Genomic DNA, 27,637 nt, shown 5'->3' with positions numbered 1-27,637 from the left:
CAAAGCCAAGCCCTGAAGCCAGTCTCCCTATCCCCTCCCAGATACAGAACCACCAGCCCTGCCGCCCCATTCCCAGCCAGCCCCAGCCAGGGCGTGTGAGGCAAGGACCACGGCTCCCCGCTGCCCTCAGCCGGTGTGAGGCAGGCAGACGCTCCCCTGCTCATGGGGTGCCTGAGGAGGAACCTCATCCCCTCTCCTCGGGGGGCGGGGCGGGCCCCCCCTTCCCTTCCCGCCCCTTCCCGCGGGGGCTGTGCGAGGGCCGGGGGCTCCACGCTTCTCCCCTAGCGGCCCCTTCGGGCAGCGCCGCGGTTTCGGGGGGCCTGTGCGATGTAGCACCGGGGATCCGGTCGGAGCGGGATGGCGGAGGCACCGTCCGGCCGCCTCAGCGCCCAGCCAGGGGCCGAGCCTCCCGGCCCGCAGGCGGCGGCGGCGGCGGCTCCAGCCTCTGAGCGTTTCGGGGAGCAGGTACCGTGGGGGGTCTCGGCGGGGGCGGGATACGGACGCTGCCTTGGCGGGAGAGGCGCCTGCGCCCGGCCTGAAGCCTGTGCGGGCCCGGCAGGCACCGCCCACCCCCCATGCGCGGCCCCGCTGGCGTCCCGGCCGGGGCGGCGGGGCCGGGTGCGCTGAGCCCGCCTGGGCACTGACAGGCGCGTCCGGCTGGGCGGGGAGCAGGTAGGCCCGCCCCGTGCCCGGGGAGCGGGGGTGTGACGGGGGCCGGGCTGCCGCGGGATAGCGAAGGAGCCGGAGTGAACACGGGAATTCACAGCCCCGGGTGCCGCTGGGGGCCTGGGGCGCAGTCCCGGACCTGGGCTAGCCGGGACGTTGCGCCCAGCCGGCGGTGTGGGCATCGCTACCAGCTCCATGGCAGCGCTCAGCCAAACTGCACGTGACCCTGCCACGGTGTAGGTACCATGGTTCTTCTGGGACGCCCTACGTGGCTTGAGACCTGCCTCCTTGAGAGACTAAGGGTACGTCTACACTACGGGATTATTCCGATTTTACATAAACCGGTTTTTGTAAAGCAGATTGTATAAAGTCGAGTGCACGCGGCCACACTAAGCACATTAATTCGGCGGTGTGCGTCCATGTACCGAGGCTAGCGTCGATTTCCGGAGCGTTGCACTGTGGGTAGCTATCCTGTAGCTATCCCATAGTTCCCGCAGTCTCCCCCGCCCATTGGAATTCTGGGTTGAGATCCCAATGCAAAAACAGTGTCGCGGGTGATTCTGGGTAAATGTCGTCACTCAATCCTGCCTCCGTGAAAGCAACGGCAGACAATCATTTCACGCCCTTTTTCCCTGGATTGCCCTGGCAGACGCCATAGCATGGCAACCATGGAGCCCGTTTTGCCTTTTGTCACTGTCACCATATGTGTACTGGATGCTGCTGACAGACGCGGTACTGCCTAGATAGCAGCATTCATTTGCCTTTGCAAGGTAGCAGAGACGGTTACCATCCCTATTGCACCGTCTGCCATGCCATTGTAAATTGGCGATGAGATGACAGTTATCAGTCATGCTGTACCATCTGCTACTGTCATGGGTGCTCCAGGCTGGCCTCGCTGAGGTCAGCCGGGGGCGCATGGACAAAAATGGGAATGACTCCCCGGGTCATTCCCTTCTTTATGTTTTGTCTAAAAATAGAGTCAGTCCTGCCTAGAATATAGGGTAAGTGTACTAGAGAACCAGAGAGCACAGCTGCTCCGTGTCAGCCCCAGAGATGATGAGCTGCATGCCATTCTAGGGGGTGCCCCTGCAACAACCCCACCCATTGCTTCCCTCCTCCCCCAACCCTCCTGGGCTACCGTGGCAGTGTCCCCGCATTTGTGTGATGAAGTAATAAAGAATGCAGGAATAAGAAACACTGCCTTTTTAGTGAGATAAAATGAGGGGAAGGAAGCCTCCAGCTGCTATGATAGTCCAGGCAGGACATTAAAGGGGGGGGGGGAGAGGAGCCCAACCTCCCACTGCTATGATAGTCCAGGCAGTACAGAATCTTTTCTTTAGACATGAAAGGGGCAGGGCTGATGGAGCTCAGCCTCCAGTTGCTATGATGAAGACGGTTACCAGCCATTCTGTACCATCTGCCGGGAATGACCAGAAGTCATTCCCATTTTTACCCAGGTGCCCCCGGCCGACCTCACCGAGGTCAGCCAGGAGCACTCACGGGCTGATGATGACGATGGATAGCAGTCATATTGTACCATCTGCCACCGGGAAGGGGATGCTGGTGTTCAGCGCTGCAGCACCCCGTCTACCAGCAGCAGGCAGTAGACATAGGGTGACATTGAAAAAAGGCAAGAAACGTTTTTTTCCTTTTCTTTCAGGGGGGGGTGGGGTGGGGTGGGGAAGGGTGTAAATTGACGACATATACCCTGAAACACCTGGGAAAATGTTTTTGACCCTTCAGGCATTGGGAGCTCAGCCAAGAATGCAAATGCTTTTTGGGGACTGTGGGATAGCTGGAGTCCTCAATACCCCCTCCCTCCCTCCATGAGCATCCATTTGATTCTTTGGCTTTCCGTTACGCTTGTCACACAGCACTGTGCTGTGGCCTCTGTCTATCATAGCCTGGAGATTTTTTCAAATGGTTTGTCATTTCGTCTTCTGTAACGGAGCTCTGATAGAACAGATTTGTCTCCCCATACAGCAATCAGATCCAGTATCTCCCGTATGGTCCATGCTGGAGCTCTTTTTGGATTTGGGACTGCATCGCCACCAGTGCTGATCAGAGCTCCATGCTGGGCAAACAGGAAATGAAATTCAAAAGTTCGTGGGGCTTTTCCTGTCTACCTGGCCAGTGCATCCGAGTTCAGATTGCTTTCCAGAGCGGTCACAATGGTGCACTGTGGGATACCGCCCGGAGGCCAATACCGTCAATTTGCGGCCACACTAACCCTAATCTGACATGGCAATACCGATTTCAGTGCTACTCCTCTCGTCGGGGAGGAGTACAGAAATCGGTTTAAAGAGCCCTTTATATCATAGAATCATAGAATCTCAGGGTTGGAAGGGACCTCAGGAGGTCATCTAGTCCAACCCCCTGCTCAAAGCAGGACCAAACAAGCTATAGAACAAGGCACCACTATCGATATAAAGGGCCTCGTTGTGTGGGCGGGTGCAGGGTTAAATCGGTTTAACGCTGCTAAATTCGGTTTAAAGGCGTAGTGTAGATCAGGCCTATCTCACTGCCACATGCTGCTGCCACGGGGGTTGGTGGAGGCACTCCGGCCGGCGCTCAAGGCAGGACATTTTCCATGAGCTATCCCAGATTTTCTGATTCACATTCCCCTGCCCCTTGGTCCGAAATCTCCTGAATCTGTTGGCCTTCATGGGCACACTGCACAACCCATCGTTTTTGGAGGGTTTTGGGGAGGGAAGACTGAAGGGCAGGCTGTTGAGGATAAGGATCTTGACTTAAAGTTGAATTTTTTCCTGGTTTTAGAGAGCCTGCTGTTTTATTTATTTAATGGATCCGAAAGGTGCTTACATATTTAGTGCTTTTTATGTTTATGCAAATAAAATAGTAAAACACTAACTACTGTCAACTATTTAGTCCTTTGAATGTGGGTTCTGCCAGAGGATTCCAAACCATTTCTGATATGTTCTTTGCTGTTGTGACAGTCTGTTTTCTACCCCACAAGAAAATCAAATATGAAAAATAATAGCCTCAAATCCCTCCTTCTGTTGATTTTAATGTTGGTGAGTTGAAGCTCTCTCTAAAATGTTTCTTTATTTAATAGAAATTAAAGCTTCAAAGTGTCTAACCCACACCAAATGTAAAGGGTCAAAGCAATTCATTCTTTAGCTCTGATTTTTCTTTAACCATGGCTCACCTGATCCTGCTTTTACAGTTTTATTCCTAAAACAATTAACTCACCTACCACATCTCTCACTCTGGGATCAACACAGTTACATCATCACTGCAAACAAGTTTTCTTCCTGTGATTTCATCCTCACTCATATGCTGTCACAGGACTTTTCAGGACTTTCTTATTCTAAGCTCCTGGCTGGAGTCTTCTCCTGCCAGTCACATTTGGCCATGGGGCAGAATAGTCATAGACTTTTCACCTCAAGTTCACTTACTCCTACGCTCCTCTGCAGTTTGACTTTTGAAAGCTGCTGCCACCACCACAGCATTTCTCTTATCTACCTGAAAGGCAAGGCAGAAGTCTTTATGTGGGTAATGCACTTTTAGGTAGAATACCACCAAGCTGAAGTACAGTGAAATCTAGGTAGATTTACCAAGTGTCAGAGATCTGGCTTGATTTAAGTAATTCACGAATTTGCTGCCTCCTAGAACCTGAGTATCATAGAATCATAGAATTCAAGATCAGAAGGGACCATTATGATCATCTAGTCTGACCTCCTGCAAGATGCAGGCCACATTAGCCGATCTACCCACTCTTTTAGCAAGCGACCCCTGCCCCATGCTTCGGAGGAAGGCGAAAAACCTCCAGGGACACTGCCAATCTGCCCTGGAGGAAAATTCCTTCCCGACCCCAAATATGGCGGTCAGCTGAACCCCGAGCATGCGGCAAGACTCTCCAGCCATACCCTCTGAAAGAGGTTAAGAATATCATATTATTCAGTAGAGTCTCTTTAGAGCTTTTTCTCGTGACCAATAGGTTGAAATATGAAGTGGGCAGGTGGTGAGGGGTTTGTGTTATTTTGAAAAAAAAAAAAATCTTGTGGGTGCTGTTTGTACAGTAGCTATCACAACCAGGACTGAACGAGCCCTCTGTGCACTTTGTGGTGGGCATCTTAGAAATATTATAGAAAAGTACAGCAGGGGACAGGCTTCTCTTTGCACACGTCACCTGACACTAGAAATATTTGTTACTGTTTACTTAGGAAAAGATTGTCAGATTCTTTTGTCTCTGCTCATGATTAATTTCACTTTGAAAAAAATTATTTCTGTATTTCCCTCTTTTCTTTTAGTCTGGGTAAGATGCCAAAGCTCCAGGGGTTTGAGTTCTGGAGAAACACATTGAGAGCTGCTCACTATGTAGTTGCTCCTATGGTGGATCAGAGTGAACTAGCTTGGAGACTACTGAGCCGTCGCCATGGAGCCCAGTTGTGTTACACACCCATGCTGCATGCTCAGGTCTTTGTCAGAGATGCCAATTACCGCAAAGAGAATTTATACTGTGATGTGTGCCCTGAGGATCGGCCACTGATTGTGCAGGTAAAGTCATTAAAAGGAATTTTAATTTTACAGTGTAAGCTCTGTAGAGCTAGTCCCTGGCTAAGTGTATGTTCTTATGGCATATTTTGGGTGTTACCGTAATATAAATAAACTTGGAGAGTATGCTGCTACAGAATACTTATTTATAGCCCTTTACTTGAAGTGCTGTACAAACACTAACTCATGCCATATACCTGAAATTATTACTGATCTTATCTGTAAGAAGAATTCTCACCCCTAGAGTCTTGCCTGTTCCATGAAGAGATAGTAATGGAGGACATCCCAAGAAAGAAATTTCAGCGTATAAACAGAGCAATGTATTCTTGAGAGACTATGTAAACAAGTAAGAGCAGGGAAAAGGTATACCGGACCTTCTGAAATGAGTGAATCTGGGATTTGTTTGATGACTATCAGCTTAGGTCTTAAAGTTTCCTTATTAACTTTAGAATTAAAATTGGATGTTTAAAATTTAACTTTCCCTTGTAGCAGCAGTGATACACCTTCCCCATTAAGGTATGCTGAGTTTCCTCCTTGGCTGGACAGGTGTCTTGGCTGAGGTCTAGCCCTGTAGTTCCTAATTTTGATTCATCCTTATTTAAAAAAACCTCATGTATGAAATGCCACTTTTTTGTGTACATCTGGTTTGGGCTTTCCCATAGTAAAAAACTCAAGGAATCCTAAAACATTAGATTATAGCATCCTTTTAAAGCATCTCAGGTTTTTAGATAGTAAATCAAAAGTCAGCAGCAATTATTTGTCTTTGTTACTCAAATTACAAGAAACAAGTGTCATAAGTGACATCTTGATATATTTTGGTCTGTTGCTGAACTAAGTCAATGGCTTGAATTTGACTTACCTAACTTGAAGTTGAAGTTCCTCCTAATCCTTATTTGGAGAATTGTTGAACATGAGCCAAAGTTCACTTTGCTTGCCTTTTTACAAAATTTAAATAAAGAAAAATAAAGTATTGAGTAGCACTGAATACTAAAAAATGCCATTAATGAGACAGGTGTGCTTGTTTCACACAACACAGTTGCTTTATGTCAGATGAGATATTGGATCGCTTCAGTCATAGGTCCAGTTCTGACCTGAGGTTCATCCTGTACTAGCTATTAATGGCAATCAGGGCAGAAAAGCCAGTCTCACAGAGATATGTAGTGCTGAAAGGCATCAGAAGTTTCAAAGTTTATCCTTATACAGGAATTAACGCCTCTCTACTGCTCAGCCAAAAGCTGCCTGACCGCACTTTGTTGAATTTGAGAGAGTCCACCATCATGTGACCATTCAATCAACTCTTCCTTTATTAAGACACTGTCTGGCATTATGTCTTCTATTGAAAATAGGTCCTCAAGCCTTACCTGGGCACTAGGCAACTTCAGTTCCAATTTACCCTTATTACAAGGCTTCAGGTTCCCAGTTCCCTCCAATCCAGGGAGCTCTACTAGTCCCCTTACAGCTTCTGGCCTCTCTGGAGAGTCTCTGCACTCAACTCCTTCCCCCTTGGCAAAGGGATTCTACAGCCCTCCTTGATGGGACTCTGCTGCAATTCAAGCAGGCTTCCCCAGCCCACCAATGTCCAGGTTCCAGCCCTGCTCCACAGGGTCTCCCTTGGTCCTTGAACTCACATTTCATTCCCTTGGTTCAGGCCCCCTGCCCTCCTTTTTGGGGTTGTGATTCATATGGGCTTCCCCAGCCTACCAATCTCCTTTCTGGGTCCCATCCCAGGGATTCTCTCCTCCTGCAAGTTAGCCAACAGCTGGGTTTTGTCATGTTAAGGAGGTACCTGATTAACACCTGGCCTCCTTCCCCAGCTAGTCTGGTGCTCCCTTGAATTGCTGTTTCCTTAAAGGGCTCATATGATGAACAGGGGTTGACTGACTCCAGGTCCCACTACTCCTTAAAGGGCACAGACTGCCTTGTTACAGGATAACATCTCCAAAAAGGTCACATCAGTTTAGAAACTTCTGCTCTAGTGTTCTGGGTTTGTCTAGTTAAGTCATCAGTTTTCTCCATTTTAGGGTATAAAAGTTTTCTACATAGACTCTTGTTGGGTCATACAGCTAGTCATAATTATCACACCTCACCCCAGCTCATAGCTTCCTTCAGCCCTTCCCAGGGCTCAGCAATCCTTCCCCCCTTCCCCTTCAGTGCAGGGGATTTTTGACCCACCTCAGTAGGTGACACCACAGGGTGTAGCAAGCCCAATTCCCCAGGCCTTAGTGTCAAGACCTTAATAAGTGAAGCAGCCAAGTGCTTTGATCTCTATGATCACATTGTCTGTCCCCAAAAAAGTATTTCCTATTGAGCTAACTTGCATGGGAGCTACAGCTATTCCTCCTCAACCCTTATTACACGAGTACCTTCCATCATACTGCTGCTTTTGTCAGCTCACCCTCCTGCTGGCTGCAGGCTGCCTTTATATCTCCCAGCAGACCTGATTCACAGTTGCATGCCCTGGGAGGTAAATCAGGCACAGGTGAGACTGAACCCAAACTACCATACAGAGCAATTTTACCCTGTAACAGCCCCTGTTATGCTGTTTGTTTGGTTTTTATATTTTATTCATTTTGGACAATGAACCTTACTAGTCTGTTTTCAGTTTTAATCATCAAACCATTTTTGTCATTAGCACTGGGCTTTGTAAAACCTGTTTAAAATGACTACATTTGGAGCCTAAACTATCTGACTGAGTCCCCCTTAACAAAACAAAACAAAATGAAAACACACTTACTCTTGATGAATTCAAGGATAGCTCAGTGGTTTGAGCATTAGCCTGCTAAACCCAGGGTTGTGAGTTCAATCCTTAAGAGGGCCACTTAGGGATCTGGGGCAAAAATTGGTCCTGCTAGTGAAGGCAGGGGGCTGGACTTGATGACCTTTCAAGGTCCCTTCCAGTTCTAGGAGATTGGTATATCTCCAATTATTACCTTTATATGTTAAATACTAATTTGATCTGAGACTGTGAACAATTGATTCATATTGTATCTGTGCTCCACATTCTGCACTGGTTAACAATCCACCTGTGGAATGTAACATTGATCCTGTTGGTATCTACAATATCCTGACTAGCTCATAACCCAGTTACCTCAGAAACATCCTTTCTTCCTCTTTTCTGCTAACCACCTATGTATATCCAGAATGCTTATTTTAGATAGATATGGATAGTGAATGCTCTCCTTTGGAATCCACTCTCACCTGGCCTTGGCACATATAAAATGTGTTATAAAATGCATCACTTTGTCCAGAGTTTCTTTTGACTTTGGCTCTGGAATGCTAAGCTTTCTGTGTTTTGGGGGGAGCTTTTTTGGGGGTGGGGGGAGTTATTTAAAGTTGTGGCTCTGCAGCAGTTGCATGTCAAGGCTTATATATTCCTTTAATTTGAGAATCAGTCTCTGCTTCTAATCTAAGATACATAAATTGTATCCATACACTATAGCAATGAGGTCCTTTATAAGTAGTAGTAATAGTTTGTCAGTACTTGAAATTGAGCCTTGCCTAACTTGTTACTTATGTACATCTTTCTCAGTTCTGTGCCAATGACCCTGAAGTGTTTGTCCAGGCCGCACTGTTGGCTCAGGATTATTGTGATGCCATAGACCTGAATTTGGGTTGCCCTCAGATGATTGCAAAGAGAGGTATGTGCAAATCTGAGCTCTGAATGAACAAAGCAATGACATGTTGCACATCTAAACTTACCCTATGGCAGTGCAACATCCTGTAGACCAAATCCTGCCTGGATGTGCCTGGCAATTCTGTTGAAATCAGCAGTTACACTCATTTTAACCAGGACTGGGTTTGGTACCTTGTAAGTAACAGAAGCTAAAACTAGTTGCTTGAAGTGTAGTTCTACAAAGCACTGCTAGCCAGCTTTTGTGTGCAGAATATCCATCCAAAAAGTGTCATTTTACGTGTTTAAAAGGGTTTACTAAAACCTTCCACAATCAGAAACTAGAAAATTTTGATTTTAATTATTCAGTCAGACTTAAGACTTCCTTTAAAATAATCTCTTGCAGGCCAACATTTAGGGTCTCCTGTGTCCCCAGTGCACATACAGAGCTTATTCATGTTAACTTCTAAAAAACTGAAAGAGTTGCAGGAGGGTTAAGGAGATTTCAGGGATATCTGTGGGGAAAAAGAAACAGATATCAGGAATTCTGGGCTAGGTCAGGGCATTTTAGCTGAGAAGAAAAGGGAGGAACCAAAAGTTTGCTAATCATCTGTTCCTCAGTTCAGTTTCCTGAGCACAAGTTGTTTTTTAAGGGTTGATAGGAACTATACATCGGCATCCAGAGACAATAGACCCTTCAATTCTGCCAACCTTAAACCCAGAGTGAATTTTTACATACCAGTTCTAAAACCCTGAAAATAGGACTTTGAACTGTCAATACATTGGTCCGCCTTAAGGAGAACTAGAGAGAGCAGGGTGTGGGGTTTCATTGTTTAATCTGTGAATCTGGGGTATCATGGGAAGCAGAAGGATCTAGCACTTCCAATTTGGCAGAAGAGTGGAAGAGAGTGTGTGTGTGTGAGTGAGAGAGAGAGAGAGAGAGAGAAACAGAGCCCTTTAGGATCATAATTTTGTCTGTCTGTGCCAGCCCATAATGTGCTATTTTGTTACAGGTCATTATGGAGCATTCTTGCAAGAGGAGTGGGCTCTTCTCCAGAAAATGAGTAAGTCCCCGAAAGGGGTCTCATTAACCGAGGTCTCACTTTGGGAGCGAGTGGGGTGGGGACATAATATAGGGGAAATTTAGTGGGTATTTTATTTTTTATTCTGGTAGCCCCACAACATACTGGGCACTGACCACACACACAAAAAAGACCCAGATTGTATTGCCTATCTTGAATAGGCCCTCTACTTAGCCATGATCGTTTCTCACAAGCATCATGGTAGAGGTGAGTCTTGAGAAGAGGATGGTGACTTTATAGGCCAGTTCAGAGGGGCATTCCATGTATGAGTGGTAGCATGGAAAGAAACAGAGACATTTATGGGAGAAGTAGACAAATGGAGACCAAGGCTGGCATTGTTGGTAGAGCAGAAGGAACAAGGGTTGACGTGATAAGAATAGAGTGAATAAGTAAGGAAAATGAGCTGTTAAGGGCCTTGAAAGTAAGGAGAATGAGGACTTAATATAGTGGAAAGGGAGGAGGAGGCGCAGTAAATTAATTTTTAGCATTTGATGCCTTTCTTATTGCAGTTCAGGTTTTGACTTCACTCTTTGCGGCCACTCCCCTAGTCTGTGTAGACATACAGACAGTGCAGTATAAATAAGGCTACGATTTAGTCACAGGTATTTTTAGTAAAAGTCATGGACAGGTCACGGGCAACAACAAAAAGTCATGGCCTGTGACCTGTCCATGACTTGTACTATATAAATGCCCTGACTAAAACTTAGGTGCTCTGGGCATCTCCTGCGGCTGCTGCTCCAGGGTGTGGGGCAGCCTGGGGCCCTGCCGCTGCTGCTCCCAGACTGCTACTTGGGGCCACCTGAGCAGCAGCCGGTGCAGCTGGCCCTGGGGCTTCCTCAGCTGTTCAGGTGGCCCTGAGATCAACCGCACCACTTGCTGCAGAAATCCCAGATGTTCCTGAAAGTCATGGAATCCATGACCTCCGTGAAAGACTCACAGCCTTAAGTATAAACAATACAGTTGTCGCAGGAGTGCTGGCTCGTTAGGCCATTCTGCAGCACAGATCTTGGGGAGAACAGACTCTCTTCAAAGCATTGTGCAATCCACTTACCTGTCTTTTCAATCCTTCCCCAGTTTTGCTTGCTCATGAGAAGCTCTCTGTTCCCATCACATGCAAAATCCGTGTTTTCCCAGAAATTGGCAAGACAGTGAAGTATGCACAGTTGCTGGAGAAGGCTGGCTGCCAGGTAAGGAGGCAGCTGCTTACAGTACTATTGCATTAGACGTAAATATCTTTATAAAGCACCTTCATCCAAAGATCTCTGTGTTTTGTGGAAACTGATAGGTTATATTAATTTGCAGATGGAGAAAATGACACAGAGAGTTGTGACTTATTCATTGTCATACACAGCAGAGTCAATAGCAGAATCAGCAATAGAACCTGAGTCTCCTAACTTGGAGTGTCCTGCTCTTACCATTGCACCATGCTGCCTCCTTCACTGGAAGTGAGAATTCTTGTCTAGGCACAACGCTGTAGGAGGCAACATGAAAGTGTGAAATCAATGTGTCTGTGAAGGGACACCTTGTAGCAGACACAGCCAGTAACAAATGAGAAATAGGAGGATTTCCTGGCATTTAACTCCAATTAAATTGTACAAATTGGGAGGGACCATCAAAAATGAGATAATATAACAGATGGTGGCCTGGCCTTATGCCCAAAAGCAGCAGGTTTAGCCATGTTTGTTACTTGTTCCAAAGTGAATACCAAATCAGTAAGAGAGCTGAGGATACAGGAATGCTATAGAATCTCCCAGGAAATGTCTGTGCCTTGTTAGGGAGTGAAGAGTTCAGAAATGCCCAAGTCCTTGTCACAGTATGTGAGCTGGTGGCATTTCTGGGGCCAGAGTCCGCACAGTGGTTGAGGTAACATTGGGAGTTCTGTGGCATCCCCATACATGAGCAGAGGGGGAAATTTCCTGGTGTAGCTTTTTTTGTTTCTAATGATCCATGTACATTGAAAATTAAATGAAACTTTGCATCCTAGCTACTGACTGTCCATGGCCGCACTAAGGAACAGAAGGGACCTCTTGCTGGTGTGGCATCCTGGGAGCATATCAAGGCTGTGAGGTAAGTGCACCTGTACAGATATCAACATGTGCGTGCATCGGTGTGCATAGTCCCCTTAACCCCATACCCAAGGGTTAGACAAGCTTCTGGCTAAACACGTTCAGTTTCAGTGTAAGGTTTGGATCCAGAACGTGGTGCAGGGGCATCAAAGGGGAAACAGGAATTTGTGATAACATTAGATGTTTCTGATTCATTCAACACATTGTGAGCAGGTTGGTTTCTGTTTTCTAATTCTTTGTTTTGTGTGATTGTTCTCTTCACTTTTGTAGGAAGGCTGTGAGCATCCCTGTGTTTGCAAATGGAAACATCCAGTACCTCAGTGATGTGGAAGAGTGTATGCAGAAGACAGGAGTGCATGGTGTCATGAGTGCAGGTAAGGAGAATGAACTTTCTTCTATAATAACTTTGTTTCTGAATCCCCTTGATGGATCCATGTTAGCCTAATCTATTAGAAACTAAAGCCAGACTCAAGTATGGTTGGTTGAATGGCCTTGATTTGAAGAGGACTGCTCTTCATCTGCATCTCCCTCATACTGGCATCTTGGGTCAAATAGGTCCTTCCCTATGTCAGACTGGTCACTTATACAGTTTTCATTTCTTTGTTTGATCTCTTGAACCAGGTCAAACTAATATATGCAATTTCCCCAGGAGGTGAGGCTTCTGCAGGCTTGTTACTTGCCTAGGTATTGCATTAATTATCCCCCAGTGGTTTTGGTTCCTTCAGGAAATATCTGTTACATCCCCTTGGAGCCAGAATACATTTCCTAGCCCATCAAAATATATATAACATTTATAAAGTTGATAATCTTTGGATCTTCCAAGTGTCCATTATATCTGTCACTCTGTCATCCAGACAAATCAGTACATAAAGGTTTTGGTGTATGGTTTCCAGAGGGCTGAGGTGGGAAGTGTCAGAAGAGAAGACTTGTTCTGGGCCTTTGGTTTTTGTCCATTTAGTGACTCTGTGGCTACTGGTTGGTGTTTTGGCATTGTTGCAAACAGAAGGTCTCTAGGGTATTGTTTAAGACGGGGCAGCATTAGGTTCCTTCACTATAATACTCATTGTCCTGCTGGCATCTTACTTCTTACCTGAATGCTTGCTTCCTCCTTTAGAAAGAGCAGCCTGTTCCAAATACGTGGCACTGTATGTTGGATTATTTTATGACTTCCATTAAAGCAGCATGATTTAACAGAGGGTACAATTTTCAAAAGGAACTAAATGGCTTAGATGCCTAAGTCCAATTTTCAAAAGTGATTTGGGCACTTAGACCCAGATCCTCATAGGTATTTATGTACTGAACTGCCATTGAAATCTGGGCCTTTGGAGCCTAAATCAATGGTACTTAGGCTTCTAAGTGCCTAACTCACTTTTGAAAATGGGACTCTGGGCTTGTCTACAGGGAAGGAAGCCCAGAATAGTTAGTACAGAATAGCTGTTCCCCAGGTGGACACTCTGCTGCTGCACTGAACAGTGCCTTTTTGCAGTGGTTTAACCAAAACTCCAAAAAGGCATTCTTCGCACAGAATAAGAGTGGTCACATGGGGAGCTAGTGCAAAATAGCTAGTGATTTTAAATTCCCACCCTAGCTATTTTACACTAACATCCCCATGATTTACCATGTAGACAAGCCCAGAGGTGCTTTTGAAAATTGTACTCGAGTTCCAGTCCTGGCTTTGTCACTGACTCCTTATTTGAGAATGGGCAAGTCACTTATCTTCTCTGCTTCAGTTTCCCCTTGAGTACCAGTGGATAATGATACTTACCTCCTGTTGGCTTGTAAGGATTGATTAGTCACAATGTTTTATATTTTCAAAGTGCTTTACAAACATTAAAAATACCATATTACTGTTGGTACATCTACAACCAACAAAGGCTTTCCTCTGAGACAGCACCACTCAGATGTGTGAGGTGAAGGGTTAGTTACTGATCAGGGTGGATAAAATTCATGATTAAATTTTAAAAATCAATTTAAATAAAAATTAGATGTTGTTTTTTTACATGTTGTTAGTTCTTTTCTTTCCATTTTATTGTCTTAAATTGCTAAAGTGAATGTTTTATACTTGTTTCTTTAGCTTCCTAAATATTAGTAGAATTTCAGATTTTACATTTTTTTTCTGCTAAGAAGCTCAACGCTTAGAGTGCTCATCTATGCTGAAAAAGACAAGTCTGTGACCTTATTAACTTACTTACTCTGAGGAAAAACAAACTTGAAACACAAAAAATTAAGAAACAAATAGTCCATACTATATTTGCAACAAGCACAACCTTCTGATACCTATTGAACTTCCACAAGTCAAGACAGTTGAAATGTTTTGACCACACCAATCTCCTCCTAAGTCACTTAAGTACTTCTGTAAATTGCACCCGTTAAGCGCCGAACTACGGGTTTAGGAGCTGAACTTTAGCCGCTTAGTTTGAAAATTTTGGCTAGATGTGTAAAAAGGTTTTCAGTAACTTTTTGTTAATGTTTGAGTCTAAGTAACTTATTGTTAATACTGAAGCAAATTTGTTTTGAGGTGACATATTATATCATTTAAAAAAGGGTTTTAATAAAAGTAAAATTATAACCCTTGATGCTTTAAACATTTATGCACATGCTTAACTTCAAGCATATGAGTAGTCTCATTAAAGTCAATGGGACTGGTCTTGTGAGTAACGTAATTTACCTGCTTCAGTGTTTGCAGGATCAGGTCCTTTAGGGTTTTTTTTATATATATATGGATTTTACAAAACTGTTAGGTAAGAGGCTCTATTCTTAGTGCCATTTGGAAAACTGCATTTATAATTTAGTTTCTTGTGGATTTTAATCTATTGTTGAAATAACAAAACATTTAGTTTGTTTTCCAAAACCAGTTAAAAAACCCCACAACAACCTAAGGGCTAGATTCACAGAAGGACTTAGGTTCCTAAATCCCAGAAGCAGGCCCCATGGGAGAGATTGAGAGCCTCACATCAGACTGTCCAATAGCCCAGTGGCTAGGGCACTCACCTCAGAGGTGGAAGGGCCTGTTCAAATCTCTTCTACCCCTGAGATAGAGGGAGGCCTTAACTGGGGGTCTCCCACATCCCAAAGGAGTACCCTAACCACTGGGCTAAGTGTTGTGAGGGAAGTTCTCTTTCCTCCCCCTCCTCCTGTTCCTACCTCCTGCCCTGTTATAAAAATGTCATAGGAACCTAATTGCAAGATAGGCTTTGCAACAGACAATCCCAAGCACTGAGAGACTTGAAAAGCTCAATCTGTTTAGTTTATCAAAAAAAAAAGATTGAGTGTGGACTCAATTACATTTCTCATGGGGAGAAAATACTGAGTACTAAAGGGCTCTTTAATATAGTGGAGAAGGCATAACAAGGACCAATGGCTCAAAAGTGAAGCCAGACAAATTCAGATTAAAAATAAGGCACACATTTTTAAACAGTGAGAGTGATTAACCATTGGAACAAGCCATCAAGAGCAATGGTAGATTCTCCAGGTCTTGATGTCTTCATATCAAGACTGGGTACCTTCATGGGAGATGCTTTAGCCAAACACAAGTCATTGGACTCAATACAGGGGTAACTGAGTGAAATGTAATGGCCTATGTTATACAAGAGGTCAGACCTGCTGATCTAATGGTCCCTCCTGGGTGGTCAGGCCAGGCCAGGACACAGCTGGTCCAGCTCATGGACACAAGAGGTTTTGCCACCTGCTTTACCCTGAAATGAAATTTTTAGAATTCCTCTTTGTTATTCCCCAGAGGGTAATCTTCATAACCCAGCTCTGTTTGAGGGCCGAAACCCTGTGGTATGGGAGATGACTGAGGAGTACCTGGAGATAGTGCACCAATATCCTTGCCCACTGTCTTATGTCAGGGCTCATCTCTTCAAGCTCTGGCATCACACGTGAGTATCTCCACTGTGCTATAGTGTTTTGAGAGGTTTCTGAGTAGCAGCCGTGTTAGTCTGTATCTGCAAAAAGAACAGGAGCCCTTGTGGCACCTTAGAGACTAACACATTTATTTGAGCATGAGCTTTCGTGGGCTACAGCCCACTTCATCGGATGCATAGAATGGAACATATAGTGAGGAGATATACATACATACAGAGAACATGAAAAGGTGGGAGTTGCCCAACCAACCCTAAGAGGCTAATTAATTAAGATGAACTATTGTCAGCAGGAGAAAAAAATCTTTTGTAGTGATAATCAAGATAGCCCATTTAAGACAGTTTGACAAGAAGGTGTGAGGATGTTTTGAGAGTTCACCTTGCGTGGAAGTACTTTGCCTTTTGGGAGAAGGTTGGCCAATCTTGCTGATGCTAGATTAGCCTCTCTTGGGTATGCATGGAGAGAAAGATGTTTTCTGAAGCCTTTAACCTTCACAGATATCCCTGGGAAACTGATTTCATTCTTTTTCTCTCTGAAACTGGAGCAGTCCCTGCCTGCCCCTTCACTCTGGGTGCCAGCAGACATAATTAGCCTTATGAAATCTCTGATTATAGATATCCAGCCACTGATACGCTATCCCTAATAATGTTAGGACTTCAGTCTTCTTTTGTGTAAATGAGCATGGTATCACAGAGTTCACATTCTGACCTAATCGCAGAACCAAGTCAGAGAAGTTAGTATTTGAAGAATGAAACAGCTAAACTCTTGGCAATTGGCAAATGCGTCAAGAAAAAGCTACAAAAAGCTCTTGTAAAGGAATTGTTCAGTCTCCACAATTTAGAAATGGTAAATGAAAGTAACTGGATGTTTGGGATTTGTCTCAGGCTGCAGGTTTACCAGCAGCTTCGTGAAGAACTGGCAAAAGCAAAGACACTAGAGGGCATTGCAGATGTCAACAGAGACCTGAAGTTACGATGCCAGGTACCAACGTGGGCCTTAACTGCTGGAGTAACACTGACCCTACTTGGAGGGAACCTGCTGGTGTCACGTGCACTTGATCTGTGTTCGTGCAGTCTTGGAACTTTGTAACCTACCAGCATCACTGCCTGGCTAGCTAAATGTTGTACTGGCCCCTCCCATTCAAATTTCTTTCTTTAGTGTTCAGATCTGCTATGTTTTTTCCATAGCTTTATCTGAGGGTGGATTTTTCCATTTGTAACTGTTGGTGTGTATAAATTTAATTTATTTTTTTTGTGCCTTTCCAGGAATTTAAGGTAGTAATGACATGGGTGCATCTAGGCAAATTGAATAGGTATCATTGGTTGTAATTGTATCCTGCAGGAGGAAATAGCTAATCAGAAAGAAGGAGAGAAGCCAAAGGGAGGATTGCCTTTCTTCCATTGGATCTGTCAGCCATACGTCAGGCCAGGGTAAGTTGCCTACTCTAGCACCGCCCCTAGGAGAACTTACTGGACAGGATCCATGTGTGCCACCACCTCAGAATACCCATTTCCAGTTTTTATGCCCTGAAAGATTGTTTATAGAAAACAAAGACTGGATAGTTTTTAAAAATAACATCCCAATGAACAAAGGAAGGTATTTGGGGGGAGAGTAATTAACAAAAAGTTATCTTCCCCTTTTAGTTCCTTCCTCAAGTTTATTATCTACCTCTAGAAAATAAAAAATAAAATAGATCAAATGAAGCTTAGAATAGGGACAAGCACATGAAGCAAACACTGCTACTTGGCAATGTGCTGTAATTACAGGCAGCATTCATCTGTTACCTATATCCGCCAGTAGAGTAGAGATGGGGATTGAATGCCCTTTATATCAGAGATGATTGTGTGTTTTGCATGAGATCTTTTTAAACTGATAGCACCACCTACCTAGAGGGAAAATCTTGGATTGCAGGAGAAGACTATCCAACTGAGAATTTCAGTACAAACATTTACCCTGGGAACAAAAAGCTTTTTATGGAACTGACTAATTTAGCTGCCCACCATGCACAGGATACTGCTCTCCTGCCTTTTTGCTTTAATAGCAGCCTTAGAACTCTGAGCTATTCTATAAAACCCCTAATATTTGAGCTTTTCTTCCATGCTTTTAAGGGCTGTGTCTCACCTGTGACAGCCATGATAGACAACACATTTTGCCTAGGCTTTTGTAAAAGTACTGTTGGTGCAGGAACACCCAGTTGTCCCCCTTCTGTTAATTTACAATGATGTTCAACCATTTCAGGCCAAAGGAGATGTGCAAGGAAAATGGAACCAGTGGGTGTGAAGGAGGCATGCGAGGGAAACGAGCCCTGGAGGATGAGGATGATGGAAACTGTGATACTCTCTCAAAGAATAAACAAAAGAAAAAACTGAGAAATCCAAATAAACGCTTTGATCCATCTTTGAAACGTAAGAGAACCTGTCCTAATCCTGATCGGCACAAGGAAGGGGGAAGGCTGCTAGCATTACCTTTTAGTATAAAGCCACCTCTACCTTCTCCTCTTTATTCCCATTATGCAATTGGGGAAGTTTTCCTACAGTTAGCCCAGAAAGGGGGCTTGGGAAACCTTGGGAACAAGAAACTCAGTCTAAGTGGAGTTGACCAGGAAGAAGGGAATTCATTGTGAAAGGGGCAGATTATCACCAGTTTCACAGTGAAATCAGGTCTTTCATCTTGGAGTGCTTTATAAACTCTGTTATAACAGCTGCAGTCACTATTGTATAATGTTGAAATGCAGTGTCTATTTTAAACAGCTCCCCTTTCTTCTCTCCCCAACTTGTTTTATAACTTTCTCAAACAAATTCATTGGGACTGATATTTCTATGTTTGGTCTTAGTTCAGAGAATTTTTTTAAAACTTCAGCAAAATCTTTTAATCCCTTTTTAATTTTTGTGTGTGTGTAAAATATTGCTCCTACAAAAATGCACCTTCTGGCTGCAAAGGTTGGTCACCCTGGAGCATTCAATTTGCTGTTCTCTTTTGGATATCATTCACTGTCTGGGATATTCATAGACCAAATTTGTTTCTCTTTTCCAGCTAAATATGCAAAATGTGATCATTGTGGAAACCCAAAGGTAGGTCCATCCCTTTTCAAGTGTCTAGTAATGGATGCTGTTTAAACTCTGATGAAATGCAAACAATATATCCTGCAATATATCCTCAGGCAAAGGCCATTGTGCTAATTAGACAAGTGATTATATCAGATGCTGAGATGAAGCTATTACCCAGGGTAAAGATGACCTATAAATAGATTATTCTGGATACTTTAACCTCTCTTCTTCCTGCAAAGAGCAGTTTTGGTGGTTTATTGTTCTCAGCACCTCTGGTCAGCAGTTTGAATTGTTAAATCATCTGAGAGATTGTTACATTATTAAATATCAGTCCCTCAAGCACACTTGGAAGCAAATCTCTGACCAAATGAACTTTTACTAATTGCACCATGGGAACTTCTCTGTTTGCTAGGTAATAAAGCTCATACTGTAGTTATTTGTATAGCTTTCTGTAAGGATTAAACATCTGAATGATTCTCTTAATAGGTATACAAGACAGATATTTTAAACTTTCCAATGACTGAGTAGGGAAGAGCAGTTGGTCTACAGTAACAGCAGGAAATTAAAAGGAAAAAATACTAATGAAAGGCAAGGCACACATCAGATTTAAATGAGAATCAAACTCTATATCTATGCCTGGTAGTGGCAGAGACAGAACTGGAGGATTTTGATCTATTCCCTTCATTAGAAGAGAAAATTAACCCTCTTCAGTGCTGAGGGTTCCACTAATAAAACATATTTGTTTTGTGGGATATCAGATCAAATGCAAACTTCACTATGGGGAAGGCTTATTAATAGGGATGAGAAATTATTTAAAAACTTAATCTGGATTATTTGTGAGATTAAAAAAATTAATCAGGATTTTAATTGCACTGTTAAACAGTAACAGAAAACCAATTTAAATTTGTTATAAATATTTTTGGATGATTTTCTACATTTTCAAATATATTTAATGACAACACCGAATACAAAGTGTACAGTGCTAACTTTGCAAATATTTGTAATAAAAAATAATATAATCTACAGGTCAAAGCATGAAAGGGCTTTTAAATGTTTAGCATATCTGGCATGTAAATACCTTGCAATGCCGGCTACAACAGTGCCATGCAAACACCTGTTCTCATTTTTAGGTGACATTGCAAATAAGTAGCAGGCAGCATTATCTCCCTGTGAATATAAACAAACTTGTCTTAGTGATTGGCTGAACAAGAAGTAGGACTGAGTGGACTTGTCGGTGCTAAAGTTTTTACATTGTTTTATTTTTGAGTGCAGTTATTTGTTTGTTTATTTATTTATTTTACATAATTCTACATTTGTAAGTTGATAAAATTCACATTTGCTTTCGTGATAAAAAGATTGCATTACAGTACTTATATCAGGTGAATTGAAAAATACTATTTATTTTATCTTTTTTACAGTGCAAATATTTGTATATTATTTGATTAAAGTGAGCACTGTACTTTTCGTATTCTGTGTTGTAATTGAAGTCAATATATTTGAAAATATAGGAAAAAATACAAAAATATTTATAATAAATTTAAATTGGTATTCTATTATTGTTTAACAGTGTGATTAAAACTGCGATAAATTTTTTAACTCTCATGATTAATCATTAATTTTTGTAATCGAGTTAATTTTGTTTTGAGTTAATTGCTTGCGCTAACTGCGATTAATTGACAGCCCTATTTATTAATGAAAGCTGTCCCATTCTGACAGGTTTCAGAGCAGCAGCCGTGTCAGTCTGTAGCCGCACTAAGAACAGGAGCCCTTGTGGCACCTTAGAGACTAACACATTTATTTGAGCATAAGCTTTCCTGGGCTACAGCCCACTTCATCAGATGCATAGAATGGAACATACAGTAAGGAGCTATATATACACATACATAGAGCATGAAAAGGTGGGAGTTGTCCTACCAACTCTAAAAAGCTAATTAATTAAGAGAAAAACTTTTGTAGTGATAATCAAGATAGCCCATTACAGACAGTTTGACAAGAGGTGTGAAAATACTTAACATGGGGAAATAGATTCAATGTGTGTAATGGCTCAGCCATTCCAGAAAAGGTTTAAAAACAGACTCCAGAAAGAAACTGCTGAACTTGAATTAATATGCAAATGAGACACCAAGTTAGGCTTGAATAGAGACTGGGAATGGCTGTATCAGCTGGCATGAGGCATGGGCAAATCCCACAGTTTGAGGCTATGGTAGGATACAGTCCAGGCGGGTGGGCACTCTGCAGTCCTGAGTATGAGGAAGATGTTGCCCTTAGTTACACAGATGTTCTTTAGATTAAAAAGCAGGAGCGTCCCTCTAATAAGATTTTTGTTGGTTGCACAATTCATTGGTTTAATGTCTCTGCTCAGTACTGAGAGGGCACTGGGATTTCACTCTGTTTGTTCTTGTGAACTAGGTTCTGCTACAGGTGGGTGAGCTCTGTGCCCTTTGCCTTGATTGAGAGAAGCAAAGGTGACGGGGTCAGCTCGTCTCACATTATCGTTTACACTTGCTACTATTAGCATTATTACAGTGGTAGCAATGTGCATATTGTGCTAGAGTTTCTAAACAGCCAGCAAAAGACACCTGGCCTCAAGAGCTTCTAGGCCAAATAGGCAAGACTTCCAGAATGAAGAAGAAAGACACTGTTTGTTTTCAGAATTTGTGGTATGATGTTTTCTCAGGTAGAACATAAGAACGGCCATACTGGGTCAGACCAAAGGTCCATCTAGCCCAGGATCCTGTCTTCTGTTAGTGGCCAATGCCAGATGCCCCAGAGGGAAAGAACAAGTAATCATCCAGTGATCCATTCCCTGTTGCCCATTCCCAGCTTCTGGCAAACAGAGGCTAGGGACACCATCCCTGCCCATCCTGGCTAATAGCCATTGATGGACCTATCCTCCATGAATTTATCTAGTTCTTTTTTAACCCTGTTATAGTCTTGGCCTTCACAACATCCTCTGGCAAAGAGTTCTACAGGTTGACTGTGTGTTGTATGAAGAAATACTTACTTTTGTTTGTTTTAAACCTGCTGCCTATTAATTTTATTTGGTGACCCCCCTAAATCTTGTGTTATGAGAAGGACTAAATAACACTTCTTTACTTTCTCCACACCAGTCATAATTTTATAGATCTCAGTCCTCTCATTTCCAAGCTGAAAAGTTCCAGTCTTATTAATCTCTCCTCATACGGAACCTGTTCCGTACCCCTAATCATTTTTGTTGCCCTTTTCTGAACCTTTTCCAATTCCAATCTATCTTTTTTTGACATGGGGCGACCACATCTGCATGCAGTATTCAAGATGTGGGCATACCATGGATTTATATACAGGCAGTATGATATTCTGTCTTATCTATCCCTTTGTTAATGATTCCCAACATTCTGTTCACTTTTTTGACCTCCGCTGCTCATTGAGTGGAGGTTTTCAGAGAACTATCCACAATGACTCCAAGATCTTTCTTGAGTGGTAACAGCTAATTTAGACCCCATCATTTTATATGTATAGTTGGGATTATGCTTTCCAATGTGCATTACTTTGCATTTATCAACACTGAATTTAATCTGCCATTTTGTTGCCCAGTCACCCGGTTTTGAGAGATTCCTTTGTAGCTCTTTGCAGTCTGCTTTGGACTTCACTATCTTGAGTGGTTTTTGTATCATCTGCAAATTTTGCCACCTCACAGTTTACCCCTTTTTCTTGATCACTTATGAATAGGACTGCTCCCAGTACAGACACCTGGGGGCCAACACTATTTACCTCTCTCCATTCTGAAAACTGACCTTTTATTCCTACCCTATCTTTTTAACCAGTTACCGATCCCTGAGAGGACCTTCCCTCTTATCCCATGACAGCTCACTTTGCTTAAGAGCCTTTGGTGAGGAACCTTGTCAAAGGCTTTCTGAAAATATAAGTACACTGTATCCTCGGGATTCCCCCTTGTCCACATTACTCCTGGGGGAATTCTGCGCCACTGCGCATGAGCAGAATTTATGTCCCTCGCTGATTTCTTTGTTCCCCCACAGAATAATGACTTTCTGATGGGGCAGGAAGGGGAAAACCTCAGGAGTGGTAAGGCGACCCTGGTGGCTCCTATCCTGTGGCGGGTTCAGCTGCTCATCCTGGCTGGGCTGGGGCTGCCGGGACTTCCTCTGCCCTTGCATGGCAACCAGGGCCGGGTCAGGCCCATCACCAGATTTCTCCCTCAGCTGAAGGAAGCTCTGCACACTCCTCCTCCCTCCTCCCCCCCCACCCCTCCGCGCTTCCTGCACCCATCACTCCTCAGCTGTAGTGGGAGGGATCCTGGTTCAGGGAGCTGCTCACTCATCCACTCCCTGTGCATCCAGAACCCCTCATACCCAGCTCCTCCTGCAGAGCCTCATCCCCCTGCACTCAGACCCCCTTTCCACTGAGCCCCACTCCCCCTGCACCTGGATCACTCCGACTAGCCACCCGGAGCTGCACACACTCCCAAGCCCAACCAGCTGCATCTGGACCCCCCCCCCCACTAAGTTCCCACCACACCCCCTGCTGAGCGCTGTCTCCCCCCGCACCTCCTCCTAGCCCCAAGCACCTTCACTTGAACACCGCTGCAGAGTCCCATTACCATTGCACCCAGAACCCCCAACAAGCCCCAGTGTGTCCAGATTCTCCACCCCACACCTGGCTCCCCTACTGAGCCACCTTCACCCCATAGTGCCCCACACAGAACCCTCTCAACCCACACCTGGATCCCCCCCACACTTGGATCCTACCTCGCTGAGCCTGCCTGCCACACCTGGTGCACAGAGGGGCACGGCCTTTGGGTGTTTTTGGCGCAGGCCTGGTCCTTGTAGTGTGTCAGGCTTGGGTGCAGCCTCACCGCTGAGTCTGTGTCCCAGAGGGAGCTGCACAGTGATCACCCATCTCTGTGCAGCCAGTGGCCTGTGCTCCCCACTGCTATGCTTGACAAAGCCCTGGCTGGGATGATTTTAGTGGGGGATTGGTCCTGCTTTGTGCAAGGGGTTGGACTAGATACCTCCTGAGGCACCGGCCAACCCTGATCGTGATCCAAATTTGGAGATCATTTGAGCAACTGTTTCTGGAAATATTTTTTTTTTCTTTTCTTTGTATTGCCCGAGAGAGCTGTAGTTCATAAGGTTGACATTCTCGTAGTGTGTCTTCCTGCAGATTGGGGGAGGGGAGGGGAGTTGTCAAACCATGGCTCTTTCCCCACATGGTCTCAAGTGCTCGTAGTTACCCTAGCTCCCTTTAGGGGGACACTATTGAAAATGTTATTTAGTGAAGTGTGGAGTCTAGTGCTAATGTGCCCAAGGGATTACACTGTGCCTGTGTAGAAAGGGTGGTGAGCCAGCCCATTGTCACAGGACAGAGGTGGCTCCCGGGGCCAGGCTGTGGTTGTTGAACCTGAGCTAGAACCAACCAATATAAATTCAGCAGCCACCCTTGCCAGCAATCGGAAAAGAAATGAAACAAACTTGTTGCTACACCTTGCCTCTGCCAAAGGGTCATTTTATTTATAATTTGAGCACAGCAGACCATTTAGCCGGCACACACACTAGTTTAAAAAAGAAAAGAAATTACATAGCCAAATATTTGCTGGGAGGGGAGAGGGCTAAATGGGGCACGGTGGTTAGGGAAGGGAGGGGTTGAGGACTCAGGTCAGAGGGTGGACTACAGGGACCAGTGATGCTCCACATTCCTCCTGTGTCTGTGTGCCAGGCTCTGGGGGGGGTCCCTGTCATGCTAATGGTGTCAGACAGTCTGAGCCCCTTGCTCTGAGGGGAGCCAGAAGCTGAGGCGGGAAGCCAATCCCCTCTCCTTACTGCGGCTCATGGGAACTGGCCCTTGGGGATGTGGAGGAGCAGGGTGGGTCTGAAGTCCTTTCCCTGCTTCTTCTCATGTAAGCAAGTTGGAGGCCCTGTCCCTCTGAAGGGGCCTTTGGCTCATGTGAATCAGCATTTGTGGAAGCCCTGACCCATTATGGGGGGAGTTGAGAACAAGCATACACCAAGCATTAGGACAGAGTGAGGTGAGAATGGGCATGCTGCATGTACAGCATATGCTGTCAAGCACTGGCAGAGGGGAGGCTGGATGAGCGCACCAGCCGAGTTAAATGGAGTAGTTCCGACCTATCAAGAGCTATTGTTTCGCACTGTTTACACCTCCAGGGAGTATTCTCATTCAGCTGAGACGAGCTCAGCCTTATGCACTGAAGCTGGATTTGTCAATGCAGCATAGGTGACCTGGGTTCTGTTTTTGGCTCTGTCAGTGGCCCACTAGAAAAATCATGACACCTCTGTCTCAGTTTCCCCACCTGTAAAATGGGGCTAAAGGTGCTGCTCCACCTGAGTCGGAGATGAGGTAATGGGAAATGCATGAGGAATGAGTACCTAACCATAGGAGGATTTATAGGACAAAACTACAACTGCTGGAGTGAGCATTCCTCCAAAAAAATAATGTTCATAACATTACAAAATTCATGGACAAAAACCCTTTCATTAGTGATGTTCTAGTGGTACAGGGTTGTTGCATGCTTGTCCAGGCTAGCACGGTCACTGATGCTCAAATGTCTGAAAAACCAGGAACTGAAGTGATAAGGCACACACTCCTGCACACTTTTTATGAGACTCATAGTTGCAGAATTCTCGGGGACTATATGCAACTGTAGGACAGATTCTAATGTCATATTATTGCTAAGGCAAAACTCATGTTTAGGCAAACTCTATGGCACAGGAAGCTACGTATGCCTGTCCTACACAAATACTGAGCCTAAGCCCCAGAAACAGTCAGAAGTGCAAAATTGTACACTACCATCATCCCCTTTTTGCAAACTATTCCCTCTCAGCCACAGGACTTCAGCAAATGCTATACTTTTATTTAATGATTAACCCCCCCTACAAACCACTCTCATACCACACCTCACTGTTGACAAGCCCCTTGGCAAAAAAGAACCCATGCACTGTGCCTGACAACTTGCAGAATTCAGCACTGAAATGAAGCACACTTGAGCCCCTCAAGGTACACATGCACCTCTTTTCTTTGAGCTCACACAGCAGTGGGCAGGGGTAATTCAGACCAACCAAGGAGGGATTTCCTCCTGTCACAGTTGCAGCTCTGCCCTGCTTCTCAAACTAATCCCCAGATATTCTCATCTCTCACCTGCAGCTCTGCCAAGCCTGCTGCAAGTAATCCTGTCATTATTCACTCAAGTACATCAAACAGTGACTGCATTTCAGCATGCATTCAGCTAATTCCCAGTGGCAATTTCCAGGGGCAGGGGGAAGCAGAGTTAAGGTGGTATTGGCCTATACCTTATTGCTTCGTGTCCTGATTTTCAGAAATTTGACGTGCTGGAACGGCATGAGACAACAGCACAACCCTAACTGCATTACGTTTATTGACAAAACAATAAACTTAGGACCAAAGCGCACCTTTGTCAGTTTTTTCTGCTGTAGCACCATCTAGAAATGTTTGCACTCAAATCATGTTGCACAAACTTCCCCCAACAATAAAGCCAGAAGAGAGCTTTACAGGAGGTGGAATAGTGTCGTTCTGGGATGGTAATCATCACCTAGAAGCAGAGAGCATTTACCCAGCAGGCAGGTCTTAATTTTTGCATCCCCCAACCCCCGGTCTCCATATCGTTTATCAGGAGCCTGAAGACTGACTGTCCCCATCACTGTTTGCAGGAACCCAGACCGTGACAGCTGTCTTCAGAAGCCCTGCATGCATCCTTGCAGTTGTGCTTCCCATAAGCAGTTCAGTGAAGATTTTTTTTTCACTGACTTAACTGGTGTGTCTCTGTTTCCAGGGTAACAAATGTGTGTTTAATCTGTGCCGAGGATGCTGTAAGAAAAGAGCATTTAAAGAGATTGCAGACTGTCCAGGCAAGTATAGCCCCACCACTCTGCCCTGTTCTTTGGCACCAGTGGGCCTGTATAAAACCAAATTGTCCAAGTCAAAATAAGTGATCAATACATATGGAAGTGGTATGGCATTTTAATGTCCTTTGTTAATATGCATAATTAGAAATATTAGTTTAAAATCCTGAGTGTCCTAGCTTTCATGGAAATGTTTTACTTAGCATTGGCCACTGTAATAGAGCGCCAACATAACACCAGCTTCTGCTCTTCCTCCTGAAGCCTCAAGGTGCAGCATCTCCAACCTAAAAGCATAATAAATTTTCTACAGCTGCACATAGTTACCCCAGGGCAGTGGCTGCTCTGTTCCCCACTGAACAGGCACTTCAGTGTCAATTTATTATTTATCTTTCTTTGTCAGGTCATGGATTACTTTTTAAAACCAAATATGAAAAGTCCCTTCTGTGGAAAAGTGGCCAACCAGCGATGCAGGAGATTGAAAGGACACAGAAAGGGGATGTGGAGGAAACTGCTGGACTGAAAGGGGGTATTGACACTGTACTGTGAGCCTTCAAACTAGATTCTACTGGATCTGCTTCCCTGTCTCTGTTTCCCTAGGCCAAAGAATCTGCCATTCTAGAGCATGGTCAGCAGCCTGGAGTAGTTCCACAGGTTTGTTCTAAGGTCTGGACAAGTTTTATTTAAGGAAAAGCTGCTTACTCAGGGAAATATCCTGCCTTTGAATAAAAGGATGCAACTAAAGTTCTCAATGTCTTTTAAAGACTTTAAAGGACTCAGCCAGAAGCACTGGCCTGAAAATGCTGCACTGGGGTGGGGGGAGATGATGTACGAAGGTCATGAACTGCCTGTTGTACATTAACCCTTCATGTGCTGTTTTAAAAGTGGGGAATAAATCTTTGATATTAGAACA

General features: G+C 44.3%; 1 protein-coding gene across 2 annotated transcripts; it reads left to right on the top strand.

The window, feature by feature from the left end:
- The first annotated feature begins 314 nt into the window (after positions 1–314).
- DUS1L (dihydrouridine synthase 1 like) lies at positions 315–27,637 on the top strand. 2 transcript variants are annotated; one of them, XM_044983446.1, is made up of 14 exons: positions 315–465; positions 4,941–5,187; positions 8,714–8,822; positions 9,808–9,858; positions 10,951–11,063; positions 11,861–11,943; positions 12,213–12,316; positions 15,679–15,823; positions 16,691–16,787; positions 17,148–17,236; positions 18,045–18,211; positions 18,840–18,877; positions 26,658–26,733; positions 27,128–27,637. In XM_044983446.1, exons 2-14 carry the CDS (start codon positions 4,951–4,953, stop codon positions 27,271–27,273), a joined length of 1,455 nt encoding a protein of 484 aa, XP_044839381.1. In that variant the 5' UTR covers positions 315–465; positions 4,941–4,950; the 3' UTR covers positions 27,274–27,637. The 2 variants fall into 2 exon arrangements, with proteins under 2 accessions (XP_044839381.1, XP_044839382.1); XM_044983447.1 differs by lacking the exon at positions 315–465 and adding an exon at positions 752–968.

The sequence above is a fragment of the Mauremys mutica genome, chromosome 12, assembly GCF_020497125.1.
Source record: "Mauremys mutica isolate MM-2020 ecotype Southern chromosome 12, ASM2049712v1, whole genome shotgun sequence".
Classification (NCBI taxonomy): Eukaryota; Metazoa; Chordata; order Testudines; family Geoemydidae; genus Mauremys; species Mauremys mutica.
This window is presented reverse-complemented; position numbering and strand designations above follow the sequence as displayed.